Below are 22,147 nucleotides of genomic sequence, written 5' to 3'. Positions count from 1 at the left end.
AATTTAAAAAGTAATATTTCAGTATTACTTTAGTAATATCAGTTTAAGCTGCAGAATTCATTAAAAAGTTTGTTTTTTTTTACTCTAAGTTCACAAGAACATTTGTAGAATTGTAGAAAACTATCAAATGTGAATCCATGAATGGATGTCTGCAGGAACTTCAACCAGAACCACATTCAAACATCGGATTTGAACTCTCAGAGATGTTCTGCAGAACTGTTACCTCTCAATAGAACATTTAATGCTGCATCTACAGGATGTTTGAGTTTGTGGTGGGTGGTGTTCGTCTGGGGGAGGACTGAAGGAGGGGGGGTCTGTGTTCACCAGCCTCAGAGAGACTCAGCCGGCAGAGAGCTGAGCTGCAGGACGAGGCTCTGCTGCCGGGTTCTGGTTCTGGTTCTGGTCTGCAGGAGGACAGCTCGGACCCCCCAGGAGGAGAAATGTTCGACAACTCCCACTACCCCTTCAACTGCTTCAACTACGACGGGGACGGATACCCTTCCTCCAGCACGGACGAGGAGAAGAAGATCTGCCGACCCGCGTACAGGTCCGTGTCTGGAGCGAGGAACGTTGATTTAATGTTCATTTATTTGATCGTTTATATTTAAAAAACATAAACAGTGTAGATTTAAACTTTGAATACATACTATTTACTGAACCGATTCTCTCAACATCTGTAAAAAAACAACAAAAAAACACGTTATTTTTAAAGGATTTATCATATATTATTGAGAGATAAAACTACTAAAATAAAAAAAAATTACTTTGTGAGCTACATTTTTTGGTAATTTAAAAAAATAAATCTGTCTATTTTGAGTTTAAAACAGTTTCTGCTGTTGGAAATATTTTCACTTTTTCAATATCTGATGACAAAAAAACTCAATATTTAAACATTTATATATAAAAATCATTTTTTAGCCAATTTTTTATTTAAATTTGTAATAAAGTAGTTTTGTTTTGGACAGCAGCTTAATTTAATTGGAAAATATCAGGTTTAAAACACAAAACAAATTAAATGCTAAAAACAATAATTTTGCAAATATTTTTTATGTTTTTAGGACTTTTATTGTGAAAATATGAGGTTTAAAAAAACAAAAAAAATTTCAAATGCTTTTAGGAACATTTATAGATTTTCTAAAGGTAGATTTTAGTTTTAGAAACTTTAAAAATGTTTTTTTAAATAAAGCTATTAAAAAATGAATCCAAAGTGTATTTAAATAGTTAAACACATTTTTTACATTAAATTTAATTTCTCAATCAAAAATCTGCTTTTTAAATAATAATTACATAATAATTTTATTATTATTACAGACCAATTGGACATTTAATTAATAAATCTGCAGTAAAATAAAAAAAATGTTGATCAAATATTCACAAAACTAGTTAAAAATATTCAAGGAAATACATGTTTTTTCTTATTTTTGCTGAAAAATCTACTAAATAACTGGTAGAATTTGTCTTAGTAAGACTTCTTATCATAAATTGTGATAAATTCAAGCTTAAAATAAGCTCTAACCCCTCATATGGAGATTGATTTATCTTATTAAAACAATATTATGTCTTCAAACAAGCACTTTTGGCTCAAATAAATTGTTTTTTATATGTATTTTTATTTATATACCTTTTCTCCCCACATTTATCATATTTTAGGTCCAACTATCCTTAAACTGAGACTAGAATGATGCAATTTAATACAAATTTGTAAAAAATATATCATATATGAATATAAAATGTTCCAGATTTCCTAAATATTAAGGGAAAATAAAATTAAAATGAGATGTTTTTGAAATTAATTGCAAACAAGTCGACTGGAAAGTTACCAGGGAGTTATTTTTGTCTTATATTCAGATATTTGAACTTAAATTGGACAAAATAACGTTGTGTTGTTGCTAAAGCGTGTGTGTGTCTGCCAGCTACATCGCTCTGATCGCCATGGCGATCCAGCAGAGCCCCGAGCAGCGGGTCACGCTGTCGGGCATCTACGAGTTCATCATGAAGCGCTTCCCGTACTACCGCTCCAACCAGCGGGCCTGGCAGAACTCCATCCGCCACAACCTGTCCCTGAACAGCTGCTTCATCAAGGTGGGGGCGGAAACACGCGGGAAACGAAGCCTTTCCACCCGAGGTGACGGTTTCTCCTCTCCTTTAAGGTTCCTCGGACGGAGGGAAACGACAAAGGAAAGGGGAATTACTGGACGTTTGCCACCGGCTGCGAGTCCATGCTCGACCTGTTCGAAAACGGCAACTTCCGCCGCCGCCGCCGCCGGCGGAACGTGAAGATCAGCCTCCACGACCCGGGAGAAAACGCCTTCCACCCTCTGGAGGGCCGGGCCGACCCCGCCTCCACCCTCTGCCCTCTGAACCCCGAGAGGTCCCGGCCCGGCGCCCCTCACAGCCGCCTCCTCCTTAACCCCGCCCCGCCGGGGAAACCCGAGTCGGAGATTAAGTTCAGCATTGACTACATCCTGTCCACGCCGGATCCGCCGCCGCCGGGCCTCCGGTCCGCTCACGGCCCCGTGCACGTGGTTCCCGCCGCGCCGCCCGTCCACGTTCTGGAGCCCCAACACCTCAACCTCCACTTCTGGACTCTCTGAACCGCCAAAGAACTCCACAGCCGGACAGAGTACGGAAGCCCGCAGCGCTCAAAACAGTCGAGTCCATGCGTTGATGTTTACATTCTGTCCTGTCACTTCCCGCCGCGCAAACTCCGCCATGTTGGACGTTTAATTTATGTCTTTCAGTCACTTAAGAGTCGATAAAGAAAAGCAAATCCTTCTGGAAATTTCTGTTTTTTCCTTTTTTATTTCAAATTCAAGATATAAATACTTGTTGATGTGAACTTCTAACAGGTCTTTTATTTAAAAAATGAAGCTGCTGCTAAATTAGTGATTAAAGGAATTTGAGACATTTGTCAGCTTAAAATTATATCAAAAAAGAAGAAACATATCATTTAAAGTTGATTATTTGGAAATTTTGCCTCATTTAATTATAAGGTTTTCATGTTAGCAAAAAAAAATCATAAAATAAACCAAAAAAACGCTTAGATTAAAGATTAACTCTGGTTGTCACTGAAGGCTACAACAGCACCTCCTACAACAATCTGATCCAAATGAATCTGTGAAGAAAATGAATCCCAGACTGAAAACTCAAATAAACAATCAACCAAAAAATAATTAAAAATCCACTGTAAAAAGTAAAATGTTGGATAAATTCACAAAAGTTCTGTAATTTGTCACATTTAAACATCTTATTTTAATTTTGAGTTTAGTGAAACATGAAGTCTACATTTTAATTTGATGAAATTTAATAATTTAAAAATAACAAATTACAGAACTTTTGTGAATTGATCCAACGTCTCACTTTTTTACAGTGTTGGAGGAGTGATGATGGTGTTTTTAGAATCTCAAATGATCTCATTTTGGTATAAATAAATAAAATAATAACCTACATAAGCTAGTGAATTCATTTCAATAAATTGTGGAATAAATGAGTCTTTTCAAATGAAATAACTCCCTATAAATAAAGATTATGGGTTGTTAAATGTAACAATTTATGTTAATTGGTTCAAATAAATGATATAAATTAAATTTGAATTTATATTTGTCAAAAAGAGTTATCAAAAATATTTGATTTTAGGATTTAAACATGTATTTTTAAAAGTTTTCTCACATTAAAGAGAAAAAAAATCCACCAAAATTCTCTTTTTACACTGTAAAAACAGAATCTTAAAGTAAAATTAAGAATTTAATTTGTTTTTGCAAGAAAAATAATCTCAGAAAATTATTTTCAATAGCAAACTCATTTTAGAAACGTATAAGTGACTACAATCTTTTTCTTAAATAAATATTATTGATAAAACCATTTTTAAAAATAACATTTGCAGATTTTGTTTCTGTTATTTAAAGAATTATTAATTATTTTTTGACATTTTTATAGCTAAAAATAAACTGATTTTCAAAGTTGAAAGTTTATTTGGTCTAAAATGATAAATAATGATCATGTACGAGTTTAGCCTCTTAAAAATTATCACAAGATGATTTCCATCAAACTACCTGAAGATAATGCACAAAAAAAAAATCGAAATATTTAGGTCACTATGTAAAGCATTGAGGTGGTGCTGTTATGATGTGGGCCATAATCTAAAGACTCTAAATCAAATCTGAAAGTTCAAGCCAAATGGATCTAACTTCTCTCTTTGAAGCAAACATAAAAGGAAATGAAAGAAAATAATTATTTTCTTGCTAATAATGAATCTTAACCAGTAACTGCTTTATAAAAACTATATCTGTGCTTTATGTCTAGTTTAGGACACATAAAAGGTGAACAATGTTGGAATTAAATAAAAAAGTGGAATTAAAACTAAATTCTAGATGGTTCAATGTAAAAATGTATGTTAATTGGTTCAATTAAAGGGCAGAAATTGCATTTAAATTGTTATTAGTCAAAAAGAGTTTTCAAATATATTTGATTTTTTGATTTAAAAATGCATTTTTAAAAGAAAGAAGGAGAATTTTCTGACATAAAAGAGAAAAATTCACACAAAATACATTAAAAAAGGCAACTCCTCCGTAGTTTTCTGACTGCCTTTTATTTATTTCATCTTTATTTGTTTTACTAACGATAGGATGTATGGAGGACCAAGAATGTCATTGTTTTAATCAAATTAAATAGTTTATTTTCCATTCAGATGTTTTAAAATGTGATTTTTTAGTGGATATTTAATCATTAGCTATTTCCTTAATACTTAAAAAAAAAATAACTGATTGCGCTTTTTTATTTGGTAAATTTAGAGCTGGGTATCGATCGTTTCCAGAATTGATTCGATTCACTAGAGTCTGGATCCATTCGATTACGATGTTTTTTCATTCTTTCGATCCTCTCAACTTAATTCAATGATAGTTAAAACCCCTGAAGCTGACAGCTAGCTAAAATATTAGCTAAATGCCAAATTAGCCTAAAAAACAAACAAACAAAAATCTTAGGCTAGCCAAAATAGCTAGCATGTAGCTGAAATATTAGTTATAAAATAAAATCAACAGTAAAATAAAATGATCCGGATAGTATCACCCTGAGGGCCGGATCCGGCCCGCGGGCCTCGACTTTGACACATATGTGGTTTATCATTATTCCAGAAGAAGAAAGAATGAACAAAAAAATATCCTTTAGAACACAAATAGTTACGTTAAAAATATTTCCTTTAAATAGTTGGGAGAATTCATACCTGTGAGTTTATAAAAATGTTTATTTATTCAACGATGTAGGTTTAGTTTGACCAAGTGTTAGCATTAGCCGTCCTATGGGAAATCCCATTAAACGTTAGCAGACTTTAGCATCGATTATTGACCCATTAATTGATTCGATTAGATTGATCAAACTTGATTAGTTGATTTTATCAACCTAGTGTAAATTATTGCATTAAAATTAAATAGTGTTAAATGTAATTTCTTATATATATTATACTTATCATCAGTGGATTCTATGCTCACATTTAATCTCTTGACATTTGAGCTTATTTCTAAAAATAAAAAAAATGTTTTGCTTTTACATAAGGTAATTTTAAAACCAATTTGAATATTTTAACCTATTTTAAAAGTGTTGCAAAAATCTAAAATTGCAAATTGGAATATTAGGGGGACATTTTGCTAAATTAAAATCTATTTTAAGCTTAAATTTTTGTGAAAATGCAGTTCTCAAATCACATAATTATTTTTTTCAGCAAATATAAAAAAAACTGTATTATAAAAGACTTTTTGTTAATTTTACGTTGAATTACTCAGCATGTTGCTCTAGTAAAGTCACTTCTGGACGTCCGTTTGGATCCGTTGCTAATTCCTTTTTCCTCCTGACCTTTCTGAAACTCGGATTGACTGACACTTAAATTCTAATCCGGTCCGTCCCGGTTCCAGCCGTTCTTTTCGCTCAGGTTTGGGGAATCGGCCCTTACATTTCCCTCCCGTGCGGCGCAGATCAATCATGGCGCCTTCCTGCGCCGTTGAAGGGGACATTTTTCAATTTAACCTTTAGATTATGTCTTGACTACATCAGAGGAGGCTTTCAACACACTTAACATGAGTGGCATTTAATATAGCATAACACTTGCAAGGTAAGGCCGGGAAGTGACCCTATTTAAATACCGAGCCCCCCGTTTGCCCAGGTTTAAATAGCACCCCCACCCCCACACATAAACTGTATAATTAAACCTCTTTTTGCAAATGCCCCTCATCGATCTGCAGCTTTTTAAACATTCACGTGTGAGCTGCCCCCCAGCGTTGGCGGCGGCGGCGGCACTCCCGTTTATGGATCAGCAAGTTTCCATTAACAAAGTTGTTGATGTTGGGTGGGGGGGGCGGCGCTGCCATGACGCCGCCGACACATTTGGGTAAATTAACTTAGCATAAAGTGCTCGGAGGCTACAGGAGACGGCTAAGAGGAACCGGGGCCCGAAAAGTCAGTGCACATAGTACAACAGATAAATATGAGCGCGCGGCGACTGGCGGCGCCATTCCAGATCAGGATTCAACTGCAGGAACCAAATTAGCATCAAAGAAGCAAAAAAATCATGAAAATGGCAAACTAGTGATGGATGAAATGATAAACACAGAGCGGTTATATGGATTCATGACGAGGATCATAGTATCTGTGTGAACGAGCTGATGAATGAGGCCTTCGGAAACAGCCTGAGGGGTCGCACGTCTCTGCCCTTTGCTGTTTAATGGCACGTGCACGGCTCTGCAGGTGGACTCCTCTGCACTCCGGGGCCTGAAATATGCTTTTTGTTTTTTTTAAATGGCTTCAAGTGAGTTTGGAGCAGGAATGAGAAAACCAACACGGCGTGTCAGTCAACCTCTGCTGAAGTGTTTACATTCCAGCCGCCGCGCCAGCGGAGCAACTTATGCAGGAAGATGCAAAACGTAAAATATTATTTTCTGCATTTGAAAAATAAAATTAGGGGCAAATTGAATAATTCTCTGTTAGTCGAGACATTTTTTAGTCTCCAGATAAAATAAAAATTCAAAACCTTGCAAGTAGAGGCAAGAATCTTCCAGAAATGAAAGTATTTTAAGCCAAAATCTATGAAACACGAACCAAAAACTTAGTGTCTGATAGTGTCTGATGCTCACCAAATAATAACTAGTGCCCTCCATATAGTAATTGGTGCACATCAGATAGTGACTGGTGCTCACCAGTTGGTATTATTAGATATTAACAAGAACAATATATTTTTTGGGTATGTTTTTAGCTAACTTTTTTTTACTTTGATGTCTCTTCAGGGGCTCCGCATTAATAAGAAAATACAAAAAAATATTTGTTACACTACCAAACTCAACACTTTAGCTAAAAACAAACAAATGTTCAAAGTTTAATGGATCTAAAATGGTAAATAATTAACAGGTATGAGTTTAGACTCTTAAAAAAGCTTAAGGGGCTTCAAATGATGATTTACATCACGAGAAATGAATCTAACGCTGCTCAAAAAAAAAAAATCTAAATATTTAGGTTAATATGTAAAGCACGGAGGTGGTGCTGTTATGATGTGGACCATAATTTGAAGACACTGGATCAAACAAGTCAAATGGATCCAACATCTCACTTTTGATTGAAGCCAACATGAAAGGAGATGGAGAAAGTAATTAAAGATTTTGCTTTAATGAGTCATTACTGGCAACTTTGGGTTTCTGAACTGTATTATAAAAGCTATTATATATCCTTTATGTTTAATTTAGGATACATTACATTTAAATGCTAAATGTTGGAAGAAAGTCATATATTCTTCTGTCTTATTTGGTGCAGTGTGATTCATGTGTTGTCTTAGAGATTCCAGTTAGCTCGCCTTGGGCTCATCTCTGCTTCTGTCCTTAGCCGTGGACCTCGCCTCTGGCTCGTTTGTGCTTCTGTCCTCAGCCGTGGACCTCGCCTCTGGCTCGTCTGTGCTTCTGTCCTTAACCGTGGACCTCGCCTCTGGCTCATCTGTGATCCTGTCCTTAGCCGTGGACCTCGCCTCTGGCTCGTCTGTGCTTCTGTCCTCAGCCGTGGACCTCGCCTCTGGCTCGTTTGTGCTTCTGTCCTTAGCCGTGGACCTCGCCTCTGGCTCGTTTGTGCTTCTGTCCTTAACCGTGGACCTCGCCTCTGGCTCATCTGTGATCCTGTCCTCAGCCGTGGACCTCGCCTCTGGCTCGTCTGTGCTTCTGTCCTCAGCCGTGGACCTCGCCTCTGGCTCGTCTGTGCTTCTGTCCTTAAGCGTGGACCTCGCCTCTGGGTCGTCTGTGCTTCTGTCCTCAGCCGTGGACCTCGCCTCTGGCTCGTCTGTGCTTCTGTCCTTAACCGTGGACCTCGCCTCTGGCTCGTTTGTGTTTCTGTCCTCAGCCGTGGACCTCGCCTCTGGCTCGTCTGTGCTTCTGTCCTTAACCGTGGACCTCGCCTCTGGCTCGTCTGTGCTTCTTAAATTACATTAAAGATCTGCAGCTAGAGCGCCAGATTCTTAATTTCTTTCAAGAAAATTTCAGATAAAAATCTCATCTGCAAATGTTAAGATGCCCAAAATACAGTTTGCAGATCTAAAAGTTTCTGACCCGTAATTTCAGCACTGCAAAACGAGCAGGGAGGTGGTAGTATCATGATGCAACCGGCATTTCTTATGACAGAACAGACGAGGCCAGAGATGCAGATCACAGATGCTAACTTTATTAGGAGTTCATGCATCAGTCAAACAACAAAGAAGATGATGAGGCAGCTAAGAAAAGTCAGCAGTCATTCAGTCTAGCCCCGCCCCCTTCTCTCCTCCATGATGGTTTGAAAACATCTTTGGGTCTCTTCTTCCAATCTACGGAGACGTTTCACGAAATTCACGTCAACAGCAAAACAGACAGACGGGAGGAGAAAGGAAACAAAGAATTTCCCGTTTCTGATGTTTGGAAAGTGAAAAACCAGCGAAAATATCAAACTTTTTTTTCCCCAGATAATTGAGTCTTAATTGACATTAGGAACCTCATTCTGTTAGATCTCATAAACTAGATGCATCAACCAGCAGCAACAAGTAAAAAACAAAAAAGGGAAAACTTTTAACACCATAAACACAAGTCAAAAAACATCAAAACACACATTGACATTTTTTCCATTCTGTCCTTTAACACCAAAATTCCCCCAAAATGAATTTAGCTCATTAAAAACAATCAAAAATACTGATCAGAAACAAACAATAATCGTAGTGCTTCAGCTTTAGTCAACCGGGCGGCGTGCCGTCAAAGTGCACACTTGTTTTCAGCTTGTTGCAGTTGTGTTACACGTCGCGTTTACGGAAATGTCTCATTTGAGGCGAGCTCATTTCTGATCACAAACGTCGAGCAGAAAGGTCAGGCTTTTTCAGATGTCGACAAAAGAAAAAACCTCGTAGTGTGAGCTTTCCCTTCTAATAAACCTTCTGCATCCACAAAGAAAAAACATCTCGTACTTGGTCCTTTAAGCTTCGAAAAAACAAAAAGAAACAGTTTGTTAAAACGGATTCAAACCTACAGATAACAGCACGTGTGTCTTGGGCTACAACAGCACCTCCTACAGCGAATCGATCCAAACAGAGGAGAACCGACATCTGGAGGAGTAAAAACCAACGATAGCAGCTTCGTTTTCATTAACTCATTAATTAGTCTCAGATTTTCCAGCTCAACTACGACTAAAATCCCTTTTTTTCCTTCATCTTTCCATTAAAAACAGTGTTTAGAAAGAAAGGATCCCTTCCTCTGAAAAGGTTAAGGTACATCCTATTGTCAGGAGCATCAACTCTTTCCCAAAACATTAAATTACCATCTCAATCATAGATATTTATATATATATATGTTGCTTAAATATACACACGAAGTATTAAACTTGACATTTGTCATTTACAGATTTACAAATCAAGTTCCGACAGGTTTCTAAAGAACACTAAAACCGTCATGAACAGAAAGTTTGTGTTTCTTTAAGAGTGAAAAATAAGATTAAACGTAGTGTGTTTGTCTGGAAATCCCTTTTCTAGTGTCACAGACTCAGCTTTTCCTCTTTTTTAAAAATAAAATCGTGTTTTATCACAATTAGCTGCGACGTGAAGCTCTGCAGTTCACAACAAGCCCGAAGTACGGTAGCCCGGAAGTGTCAAAAGAAAAAATAGCATTGGTGCAAAAACAAAAAAATAAAAAAGTTAAGCAAATAACATTTAGAAAATAAATAACAAATTCCAAAATTAAAAAACATAGATTATTTGATTATATTTGATGTTTTGCCTGAATTGTAGCAAAAACCGAACAATTACCAAACTTTTGCAGTGGGCGTGGCCACAAAAATTAAAGAAATTTCAGTTGGAAAGATGCATCTTTTTCATTTATTTTACTAATTTCATTTTGATTTTCTGAAAATTTCCTTTTTTTGTAATTATAAAATGTCATTTTTATCATTTGTTTTGCTTTTTTAAATTGTTGTTGAGGTCTTTAATGATGCGATTTGAACTTCAGGGCCACCGTACTTTCCAGGCTTCTCTTTATTCAGCATGAAGAATCCAGACTTCCTGTTTTTAGAATGTGCAAACTGGAGGGTAGTGCTGGGGTGAGTCACAAAGCTCATGGATGGGTGGAGGTGCTGCTCTGCTGGTCGGGTCTAAGGCTGCGGATCAGAGGTCAAAGGTGGGCGGGTCTACATGGCGAACAGAGAGCCCTCCTGTCTGTCGGCCTTCTTCCTGCCGGGGGTGCCCTGTCCTCCCCCCGGGTTGCCGCTAGGGGGCGACGGGAGGCCGGGGGTCATCTCTGCCGCTTTGGCTCGCTCCTCCAGGAACTTATCGAACTCTAGAAACAGCAGAATCAAAACAATGGCGTGAAACGTTCTTGATGTGAGGCTGGAGACTTTAGGAAAAGCAGAGGATCGAACCTTCACTGGTGACGCCTTCTTCTCCTTCATCCCCTTTCTGTAAAAACATCACAACTTTAACAAGAAATGAAAAGAAAAATTCTGCTTTTAACACTTCCAACACTGCAGAGCTAATAAATAAACCCCAAAAGAATTCAAGATTCTTCTTATAAACAAAGTGATTTAAAGCATTTTCAATCTGTGTTGTTTTCTAGGACATAGTTTCTGCAGAGCGGCAGTAGTTTATTAGAAATTCACCACCGAGTTGTGGGCAGGAATGTTGGAGCCGAGCAACTCCGCCCCCATCTCCGCCCAGAGCTCTTTTTCAAATGGATTTTTTCATCTGCTCCTGATTCACAACAAGTTAATTCAAAAAATACTCAGAAATGTAATTTTACACTCAGTTTTCTTCATACATGTCCTCCATCCTCAGAAAAATGCCACTAGAACGTTAAAAACCTGATTTTCACTGGAGCGGGTCTTTAGGTTCATGAGGAAAATGAAGAAGGAGGTTGTGATGCTTCATTAACTATTTAATGTGTTTCAGATTAATGAAGCTTAAAAAAAAATCTATTGGATTTTAAGTTTTGCTTTCAAAACAAAAACTTTAAAGAAAGTCCTTTGATTTTTTAATAATTAGTCAGGGTGTCAAATTATCGTTTAATTACAGACATAAAAAATATCTTATATTTATTAACAGACAAATATCATGATTCCTTAGTTATAAAAAAATATATGTTAATATAGATTATTTAATTACAGATAAATATCACAATTAATTAACTACAAATTATCATGATTATTTAATTACAAATTATCATGTTAATCTAGATTACTTAATCAGACAAACTGTAATTTTAAGCTTGATTATTTAATTACAGATAAATATCACAATTAACTAATTACAGAAAAACAATCATGTTAATCCAGATTATTAAATTTATAGTTAAATATCACAATTTATCAGACAAATTATCACATTAATCTAGATTATTATAATTACAGATAAATAAATCATGATTAACTACAGAAAATTATTACGTTAATCCAGATTATTTATTAACAGACACATTTCGAGATTATTTAATTACAGACGAATTATCACGTTTTTTTTATCTTGTTAATCTTATTTTTAATCTATAGTTATTGTCTTGTACATATAAAAAGAAAAAAAAAACAGATTTCTCAGCGCATGTCTCGTCTCTGTACAGCGCTGCTATGACATCATCAATGTGCGACTACGTAGTTCTTAACAGAACTAACCCAACCAGCCCTTCTCTATTATGTGAAGATCAAAGCCTGATGAGGTGTTCATCATAAATTAGAGCTGAGGACTGATCACATCAGACTGTGGACTGAAGTATGTCAACACACATTTTATAGCGTTATTCAGTAGTTTGTGGTCAATACTTTTTGGATTGCTCAGAAAAGAATTCCTACTATTTATATTTGTTAAATTAAAGACTCTGAACTGGAAGAGTTGTTCTCTTTTCTTCTCAATTGTTCGAGAGAGAAAAAGTCCCTTTGGTGATGTAAAAGTAAAGGTTGGAAGTCAGTTATATTAGGAAAACTTCATTAAATCACTTTTTTAGTTGTATTTTGATTAATGATGATTAATTAATGATGATGATTTTGCAGAACTGATTAGTTCCATAAAATAAAAAAGACATTTAGTTTCAGTGAATTTGAAGCCGATTAACCAGATATAAAGATTTAGAACACAAAAAGACGAATGAAAGGAGGAAAAAGGAGAGAAAAGCAAACAAATGAAACATAAATGGTGATGGGCTCACCACGTCGGTGCTCAGCCACGCCTCTACGTCATCCATGACAGAGTGACCCGGGACACCCTGAGGGGAACAGCAGGAGTGCCACGGGTGTAAAAAAAAACAAAAAAAAATGAAAATAAAAAGACATGAGAACTCAAAAACAACTTAAAAAGAATATAAATGACACATTAAAACAAAAATATGAAACATAAAACATAATTATGATCTTTAAGGAATATAAAGTGGTGGTAAAGGGGTTTCTAGCAACTGTTTATCGTGTAAATCCACAAAATTAGATAAAAATATAGGTTAATGATGAACAAAAGCTTCTTTTATTTCATTTAATAATCAAAAAAAACTTGAATAAATGAAACCAAAATGTAGATTTAGTGTTTTGAAGTGACGCATTCATCTCAAGGAATAAAAGTTGAAATGTAAGAGGCTCCGATCCAAACATACTGGTGTGGATTTGCTTTCATCAAACAAAAAGACGAAGGTTTGGTATCCGTTCATGAAATGATGACACCTCCCAGCATTTTTAGAGTCTGTCAGATTATGTCATCTCTAATGTCTGTCTGAGTATCTGTGTTCATGAGTTTGACCCTTGAAAACAGACCGTTCTGAGGTCACAAACATCTGAGGGTCAAAGACGTGAGCAGGAGAAGACGGTGAGATCTTCGCGTCATCCAGCAGGAGCAGAAGGAGGGAAAACATGAGGCTGATGCCGACACTCACCCCCCCAGCAGACGGCTGAAGAACATCCAGAGTGGGAGGGGGGCCGCTGGCAGCGCGACCGTCTTCTGTCCCAGAACTGAAACAGACACCAAAACAAACTCAGGTTTATGCCATTTAGCTTTAAATATATTAAAAAAAACAAACATTTTTTAGAAAGTTGAACTCTCTCACGTCTTCTGTGGTTCAGATTTGGCGCCGGTTCTGGTTTGAGCGAACACGTCGAAGTCGTCCTGAGCGGGCGTGGGCTTACAGCTGGACAGGGAGCTGAGAGTGCTGCTTACGCTGTCTGCACCCATGTCTGCAGGACACAAATGTGTCACTGTCAACTTACTGTATATAATAAACATAAGCTGTGTTTTTTCCATAGTTTAGCCAGAGGTGTGAGTTATACTCAGGAGAAACTTATTTGTGTTTTTTTTTTTTGACATAAACGGCTCATATATTTGTTATTTCCCAGTAAACATTAGTTCCTTTAGCGGTCGTTTCCTCTAACAACCACTAGAGGGCGCTGCATCGGAGTATTTGCTAGTGACAGCAGCAGAAGTGTCGTCCAAAACAAACACGGAAGAGAATCCAATTGTTTTCCTCTTAAACTTTGATATTTATTTTATACAGATCAAAAGATTCATATTCTTGTATTTATTTTAACTATTGGCTTGACGGATTTGTTTTGAAACGTCCGACTTTTCCCCCAAAAGTGTGACTTGTACTCCAGTGGGACTTATACACGGTTTTCTAGACTTTTTTTGGTTTAGCGACTTATACTCTGGAAAATTCGGTACATGGAAAAATGTCATAATATATGAAAATAGTCACTTATGCAGATGACAAACTGCTATTTATGCAAGACTTTTTAGGCTAAAATTCAGGTTAAAATGCAAAAATCATCTTTCTTTAAATGCTACGATTAATAAATCCAACCAGACTGTTGCAAATTCTGAATTTCTTCAAAAATAGGCAGTAATTGTGATATTTACAGGATTTTAAGTTCTAAAAATATCTCTCAGTCAGTGAAATCTACAAAGTAGGCTTACCCCGCCCCCCTTCTACAATTCTTGATGTCTTAAGGTTAATAAAAACTAATTATACACTTTTCTCAGTTATGCATGGTAATTATCATCTGTTTCTCTATTGTCTAAACTCTAAAAGTATAAATATTTGTAGAAAAATGAGTTCAGTATTATAGAATAAAGATCTGATCTTGATCTGTACAGGATCCACGGCACTGAATGAGACAAAACTCTACATTAAATCCGTGTCTAGACTGTTCTACTGGGACCGGGCAGAGCTTTCTAAAGTCCTACAGTGGAGCTTTGTTCCGTCTTCATACCTAAGCCAGCCAGACGTGAGGCCAAAGTGGCCGGGGAGGACGGCCTTCCTCCAGAGGCGGTGAGGTTGGGGGGTAAACTAGAGGGAGCTGCACTGGCCATGTTGCTGACCACGGCGGGGGAGCCTGGACCGAGATCAATGAGGTTATCTTCTGTAGCCTCACTGAGGACCTGATGGAGGAAGAACGATGGAGACGTTATTTCATTGAGACATTCACCTAAACGGGAGGCTGGGGGGGTCAAAGCTGGATTTAGCATCTTTTATTGTCTAGAAAATGTTGGGAAAGAAAGAAAACTTTGAAATGCAGGAGTGCAGATGGACGGTTTCTTAAGGGGGTGTGGTTATCCTGATGTTGACGATGAGTCAAAGAGAAGCTCTTAAAGACCCACTCTGATTTACATTTTAAAAGCATTCCCAGAGGTCTGGTAATCATAGCCTCGATTCTACTGAGCGGTACGGTCCAGTCCAGACGATTCAGATGAGTGTTTCCCCTCAGAGTTGGACCATCACAGCTCATGTTTTCCCTGTTTGGTTCTTCTAATACACAAAGAATTTAAAGTAGTTTGACAGAAAATTCCAGCCGGAGAAGAAGAACAACGTCGCTTTCTTTTGTTGTAAAAACCAATTTCAAAGTTAGATCGGCGCTAAACAGACTGTTCCATTTTTCTATGGACCTACAACCAATGTGGGTCCTAAATGGTATGGTTCTGTCTGGTTTATTGGGTCCATTTTATAATGAAAACACTCAAAATACCAACTGGACTGAATCGCTTGGTGGAAACCAGGCATAAAAACGAGGCATAAAAGTATCGTAACTTGTGTCTGTCCTGTTGACTTAACATTAAAACTGTCCGGGAATTGCGTTTGTTGTGAACGCAGCTTTACTGTCAGTAGCTAATACTGATACACACAAATACTGTCCTCAAATGATTTCTCTTTTTACTTAAAAAAAAAAAAAATAAATTCCACACATAAGTCACACTTCAGTACAAGTCAGCCAACCTACAAAAAACTACGACTTATACACTGAAAAATATGGTATGTTGTGGTTAGCCAAAATAAAAAAAAATGTTTTTAGGACATAGTTTCTGCAGAGCGGCAGTTGTTCATTAGAAAGTTTTGGTTGGGATCTTTCTCTCGTTGAGAGCTAAGAGCGTGTGGCCCCCCCGGCGTATTTTCTACCTCATCTTTTTTTATTTTTTCGTCTCCTCCTGACTAACAATTTCAATAAAAAAAAAAAATACTCAAAAATGTAATTTTAAGCTTATTTTTCTTCATATGTGTCATCCATCATCAGAACGATGTCACTAGAACATGTTACAGACACGATTTTCCTCAGAGTGGGTCTTCAACAGAAAACAGACCATCTAAATGGTAAATTCTTGATGTTTTCTCATTTTGATTCTCCACAAAATCCCCTTAAGAATTCAGAAATGCAGCAGGGAGGACAGAGGGAGGGCTACATCTCTGAGATGAGGCTAACATGTCCACTTTGGTGCCGTCTGAAGCCGACTACAGTCTGCTTCCAGGTCTCAGACTGTGGAGGGCTTACAGACCAAACATGCCGGATGGGGGTGGAGATGTTGGAGGAAACCAGTTCCTGAGGTGCTGCTCTAATGATGGGGGGGGGTCTGACAGTGTTTTCATACTTGCCTGGTTGAGCTAGCAACAGAAACAGGAGAACATAAAGGAACAGAAAAGAGGAGACAGTGAACCGTTAGCATGCGAGTGCAGACACGATGAAATGGTATGATCCACACGGGATGCTGGAAACCTCTGAGGAGGAGAGAAGGTTCTACACAAATCTGACGCCTCACGCTTCACAGAGCAATGAGATGGAAGCAACAGGAAATGCAAGAAAGAAAAACGGTTGAAATTATACATCACAGAGGAAACACAGCGTTTTTGTTCACACCTGCAGAAGTTAGGTTCAGTTAAAAGAGTTTCCACAATAATCTGGAATGAGTATTCGGAAACTTTTAGCTTTTTCTTGGAACCAACAAGTTGAGCATTCTGGGAAAAAACAGGAATTCACTCTTGAACACCTGTAGCAACCAGGAAGTAGAGCTCTTCCTTGATATTTTGGTGGATGCACATTAAAGCTGTTAGAGAAAAACATAAATGTGATGGTGGTTTTATACGTTAGGCCTCGTTTCCACTGAACAGTACGGACCAGACCAGTTCTCTCTAGGCTGGTTTAGAACGGTCCAGTTCGATTCAAGTGAGCGTTTCCATTGAGTTCTGGACCATCAAAGCGCATGTGGGGCGTCGACCGATGACGTAGCTGTGACTACGGCAAAACAGAAGCATCAGCTGACTCAGAAACGGAGGGAAAAAGATAAGATAATCGTGGAGGATAATTATTATCCGGAGCAGGTGTTTGTTATGAATGAAGCAGAACAGAATGTTATTCTGAATTAAAAGAATTTAAAAACTCAATGTAGAGCAATACTCCAACGTTCTTCAATAAATCATTTACAAAGTATGTTTGGAAGTGTTTTTGATGAGTATGGATCGGTAACGGACATTCTTCAGTTGGGTTAAACCCAGACGGAAATGGGGGTGGAGTCTCTGTATCCCTGGATTTGGCGTGTCTCCGGTCCCCAACCCCCACGAATGCTGCATGTAAATAATTGATTAGTCTTTGCAAGAAGACTGCGGGGGGGTGAAGAAGAATACAAACGAAAAGACGATAAAGCTTTGGGTTTGGACCTTGAGTCAGGAACGCGCTGGTCGGACGCTTCCTGTTGTCATAAAACCTTTTCGCCAATCAATAGGTTACATCATGTGACGACAGAAGCTCCGCCCTAACGGGTTCATTCCATTTTTCCATGGACCTACGACCAACGGAGGACCAGGAATGGTACCAGTCAGTCCTGCTTAACGGGTCCACTTTGTAATGGGAGCGTTCAGAAGTCCAGTCCGGTCTGGACCGCTCCAGTCCGGTCTGGACCGCTCAGTGGTAACGAGGCACTAAAGACCCTCTCCGATCATCTTTTGATCTACTCTAAAAGCCAGAGATCTTTTAATTATGATGATGCCATTTTTAGCCAAAATCTAAAAACTTGAGTTGTTTTCTAGGACATAGTTTCTGCAGAGCAGCAAGAAATTCCCCTCCAAGTTGTGTGCAGGACCGCTGATGCAGAGCAATCCCGCCGCCCTTCCCTTCCCCGATACTGAGACCTCCGAGCGCCCCCAGAGTATTTTCTACATCACAAATAAACTCTTGTCCAAACGGCATTTTTATGTCTGCTCCTAATTCGGATGTTTTGAATGAAGAAATACTCAGAAATGTAATTTTGAGCTTAATTTTCTTCATATATGTCCATCATCCTCCACAAGAACACATAAAAAAACAACAACTTGATTTTCATTGGAGGGGTCTTTAGGTGAAAAGATAAAGAGGCAGACCAACAAACGTTACAGCAGAGCAAAACGTTTTACCAAATATGACTTAAAATCATTATTTGGTGAGTTTAGCCTCAAACTTTCATGAACCCAAACTTTTATCTTAACTTAAAAAGACATTAAGATAAAGATTGAAACAAACTTTTCAACTGCAGAGAAAATGAGAGAAACAGTCTTATCTTTTTTAACACAGATAAGTTCAACACTAAAACTGCTTTCTCCTCTTCTTCAGGATCAGTAGATCACACCCCTACAGTGTTTTTGAACATTCTTCCTGCATTCCTTGTCGTTATTGTGCAGAAAAGGCCCAATTTAAAGTCTAAAATCCATTTCCAAACTAGGCTTTAATACATGTAATGATGTAACATGCGACAAAATGAAAGACGTAACTAAACACCGAGACACAGAGGGATCCGCTCGGGTTCAGATCGATAAGGTTAGAGTTGCACAACACCGCTCACGTCCCGACGGCAGACTCACCCCGTTGTTGACGCTCTGAGCCGATGACCTCCCAGATCTGAACCTCTCGTACCTAAACCGACAAAAACAAAGGGTTGAGTCAAAAATGCACCTGTGCATGCATGCAGGTTCTTTCCATTCAAAGGAAATGTTTTGTGTGCATGTGGACGCGTTTTCCTGTTATAAACTCAAGACCAAAAACAAAAACAAAAAAGCTGTTTTTGAAACAAACTGTTTGCAGACTTCATTTATCTGCATAAAAACAATGTTTTTGCATCTGAAATGCAAGCAATTTGTTGGTGGATTTGGAATTAACACACAGATTTTAAGTAATTAGCAATTATTAGCACAAAAATGTTCTAGTTACTTGAAGACTTCTGCCTCTACCATCCTAATCAGATGTGACAAATTAATTTAAGAAAAGAAAAAAAAACATTTTTTTCCAATTGGTAGCTTTCTAATGGTTATTTCCATAGCAACCATTTTATTTTTCGTTTGCCTGATGGTGACAAATAGATCTATGCCATTTTAAGCAGAATAAGCTAAAGTAATTTTTTTAATTTCCTTGGCAACACAAGTTTTGTGTTAACTACGCCTACATTTTTATAGCGATCATAATATTTTGCCACCAACTCATGTATTACATTAGTCGATAATAACGAATAAAGCCGTGAGCCGCCTTGATTGGCCTGCGAGCGCTACCATCCCCCGCCTCACTGGCTGAGCAGCTGCTACAGGCCCCTCCCCCTCTGCTTCCATAATCAGAGCTCCACGAGACAGATCCATTAAAAAAAAAAACCCTTTTTTCCTCAATGGGGGCTTTTCAGTTGGTTTTAACTCCATAGCAACGGTTTTACTTTTTGGTCGTCTGGTGGTGATGAACGTATCCATGTAATTTTTAGAGGAATCGGCTAAAGTCAATTTTTTAATTTCCTTGGCAACAGAAGTTTTGTGTTAACCACGCCCACATTTTTAACATAATTATATTGTATGTTAAAGTGTTGAGGCAACAACTCATTTGTTTAATTAGATGATAAAAATTTATAGAGCAGCGAGCAGCCTTGTTTGGGTTGTGAGCGCTACCTTCCCCCGCCTGCTGAGCAGGTGCTATACGCCCCTCCCCCACGCCCATCCTGATCAGAGCAATTAAAAAAAAAAAGTTTTCCTAATAATAGCTTTCAGTTAGTTTCATTTCCATAGCAACCATTTTATTTTTTGGTCGTCTGGTTATGATGAACAGAAATAATTAATTTCTTCAAAATCAGCTAAAGTAAATGTTTTAATTTCCTTGGCAACAGAAGGTTTTGGTTAATCACGCCTACATTTTTAACATGATCATATCTTATGTTACAATGTTAAACCAACAACTCATTTAATAAATGTTAACAATATTTTGGCAAATAATAGACAGCTTTATTAATCCTTTTGGGACGTACCCGCAGGAAAATTAAAGAACTCCACATCTCACAAAGCACCGTTACATACATGTTAAATTAAGAAATGGCACTTAAATAAAGATAAATAGGTACATGTAAAAAAATAAATAAATAAATAAATATGTGCGAGCAATAGGGGAACGCCATTTTTCCGAACATGCCACACTAACGTCATACAAAATCTACAAAAGGAAATTAAAGATGGCCTCTTCTTGAGGTCAACGAAACTTCAGTTCTGGCTGTAGACTAAACCTGGTGGCGTGCTCGAACAAAACCTATGGAAAAATGTGAAAATTGCCCAATTTCACGCTTTGCCACAAAATGGCCACCGTGTATGTCCAGTGGCCATCCCATAATAATCTTAAAACTTCCTTTGGATATCCTCGACATGAGTGTTTTGGTTTTTGAGCCACATAAGAGATTTTGGTCCAAAAATGCACTTTTTCTGAGTTTTAGGTTTAGGATAATTTTGGTGAGTTTGAGTATGTAGTGAGGCTGAAATATTTGCCCAAATTCGCAATAAGAAAGAAGAATTGCGAAAACAATCTGGGTCCAATCTGGAACTTAAAAGCTTCATTTATTACTGGAAAAGTTCAGTATGTAGTCACTTCAGTGGATTTTTCAAACCTTTCATAACGGAGGAAAATGTTGTTGAGGTCGTCGTTGACATGCAGCAGTTCCTCCGTCACCGCCTCATTAGAAACACAAGAGATGAGCTCCACTATCCTCTGCTGCATGGCTCTGCAGGTCCTGTTCAGCTCCTGAGCAAAAACACCACAGAAGTAAGAAGATTTTTTTTTTTAGATTTAGGGTCAAATGGAAGAAAATCTTTGATTTTTTTAGCATTTTGACAGAAACATAGCTTCTTGCCTGCAGTAGCTCATAATCAGATGCCTCTTCCTGTCCTGGAACCATCTCCGTCAGCATCTCTGACATCACCTTCGCGTTTCCACGGACGACATCCAGCTCACTGCGCAGCCGACAGATCTAAACAACATTTCAAAGCATACAGTGGATCAAATAAGCTAAGGAAACCACCAACAAGGCAAAAATATATTGTTTTGACAGCATTTAGGGGGAAAAAAATCAATTATTTGAGCTAATGTGTTGTGAGGCAGAAAGGGAATTGTGAACAAAATCTCAGTAATTGAAAAACTGACTCATCATGACTCGAGCATGAGAATAGAGTAGTAGTATAATTCAATTCATGCAGGCATTTTGTTGTATATCAGCTACAGTAAGAATTTAAAACCTGTTTCTGACCATTTCTAATTTATTTATAGTTTACGAAAAAAGAAGAAATGTAATCTCATTATACATGAATATCAAATATTTTAAAAGTCAGGATATTAAGGGTTGAATTTATGCAGAAAAAAAACTTCATTAGTATATTTTACACTCAAAACTGCATCGTTTTCTGTTTTTATCATCAATTCTGCTTTAAACATAACCTTTCAAAATAAGAGCTCACATGCAGGAAATGAAGTTATAATCTCATTGATCCATTTCTTGCTGAAATAGTTTGAACTCCGCACCTGTTCAGGTGTGGGATTGATGGATCCGGAGGCGTGAATGTTCAGGACCTGGGGGCTGCTGTATGCTGGTGGGACGGACTGCGTTTTGGGTTGGGTGGTGCTGCTGTACTTGTGTAAAGCAGAGTCGCCCTCTGGAACGGACGCTACCTGTGATCGCCAGACAAAAGTTGTGTTCAAACTCCACGTTGTGACATGTTTTTGTTATTTTGTGTGGTTGGACGTACACGTTGAGGTGTGTGTATCGGCGACAGGGTCTCCATTTCTGATGTGGGGAACTCGATGCCTTTCCTCTTCAGCTCCTCGTACACCTGGACGACACCTGTGAGGTCAGGAATGCTCCTGAACGCATCGGCCCACGCCTGCAGAACGCAAAGAAAGGTGTGTGTAGAAGACAAACAAGAGAGACGAGGACTAAAAGGAGCCCGTCCTTTGAAGGAGTATTTGCTCCACGCTGATTTGCAAACAGCAAAAAAATCTGCACTCAACATCAAACTAGTCAGTTAAACCTGATAAAAAAAACACACGTATTTATTAATTTACTTAATTCCAAAGTCAAGTTAAATATATTCAATATTTTTTTCTGAAAGTGCCAGTGTGACAGTTTTTA

General features: G+C 37.8%; 2 protein-coding genes across 3 annotated transcripts in view; one reads left to right on the top strand and one right to left on the bottom strand.

The window, feature by feature from the left end:
* Positions 1–405: 405 nt before the first annotated feature.
* On the top strand, positions 406–2,782 carry foxl3 (forkhead box L3). The gene is made up of 3 exons (XM_024285765.2): positions 406–547; positions 1,914–2,082; positions 2,151–2,782. The coding sequence occupies exons 1-3, from the start codon at positions 441–443 to the stop codon at positions 2,592–2,594; spliced, it is 720 nt and encodes a 239-aa protein (XP_024141533.1). The 5' UTR covers positions 406–440; the 3' UTR covers positions 2,595–2,782.
* A 5,878-nt stretch (positions 2,783–8,660) lies between these two features.
* The window catches only part of tom1l2 (target of myb1 like 2 membrane trafficking protein), a 19,364-nt gene continuing 5,877 nt past the window's right edge, over positions 8,661–22,147 (bottom strand). The window contains exons 5-15 of one of the 2 annotated variants that reach the window (XM_024285019.1): positions 21,765–21,899; positions 21,541–21,687; positions 20,876–20,992; positions 20,633–20,766; positions 18,591–18,642; positions 14,704–14,872; positions 13,545–13,671; positions 13,374–13,449; positions 12,663–12,719; positions 10,891–10,927; positions 8,661–10,808 (exon numbers count right to left, since the gene is read on the bottom strand). In XM_024285019.1, coding sequence (XP_024140787.1) covers positions 10,660–10,808; positions 10,891–10,927; positions 12,663–12,719; positions 13,374–13,449; positions 13,545–13,671; positions 14,704–14,872; positions 18,591–18,642; positions 20,633–20,766; positions 20,876–20,992; positions 21,541–21,687; positions 21,765–21,899 — 1,200 coding nt within the window. In that variant the 3' untranslated portion in view covers positions 8,661–10,659. The remainder of the gene's footprint in view (positions 10,809–10,890; positions 10,928–12,662; positions 12,720–13,373; positions 13,450–13,544; positions 13,672–14,703; positions 14,873–18,590; positions 18,643–20,632; positions 20,767–20,875; positions 20,993–21,540; positions 21,688–21,764; positions 21,900–22,147) is intronic. The other variant, XM_024285020.1, reaches the window with a different exon arrangement.

Source organism: Oryzias melastigma, linkage group LG19 (genome assembly GCF_002922805.2).
Source record: "Oryzias melastigma strain HK-1 linkage group LG19, ASM292280v2, whole genome shotgun sequence".
NCBI lineage: Eukaryota > Metazoa > Chordata > Actinopteri > Beloniformes > Adrianichthyidae > Oryzias > Oryzias melastigma.
This window is presented reverse-complemented; position numbering and strand designations above follow the sequence as displayed.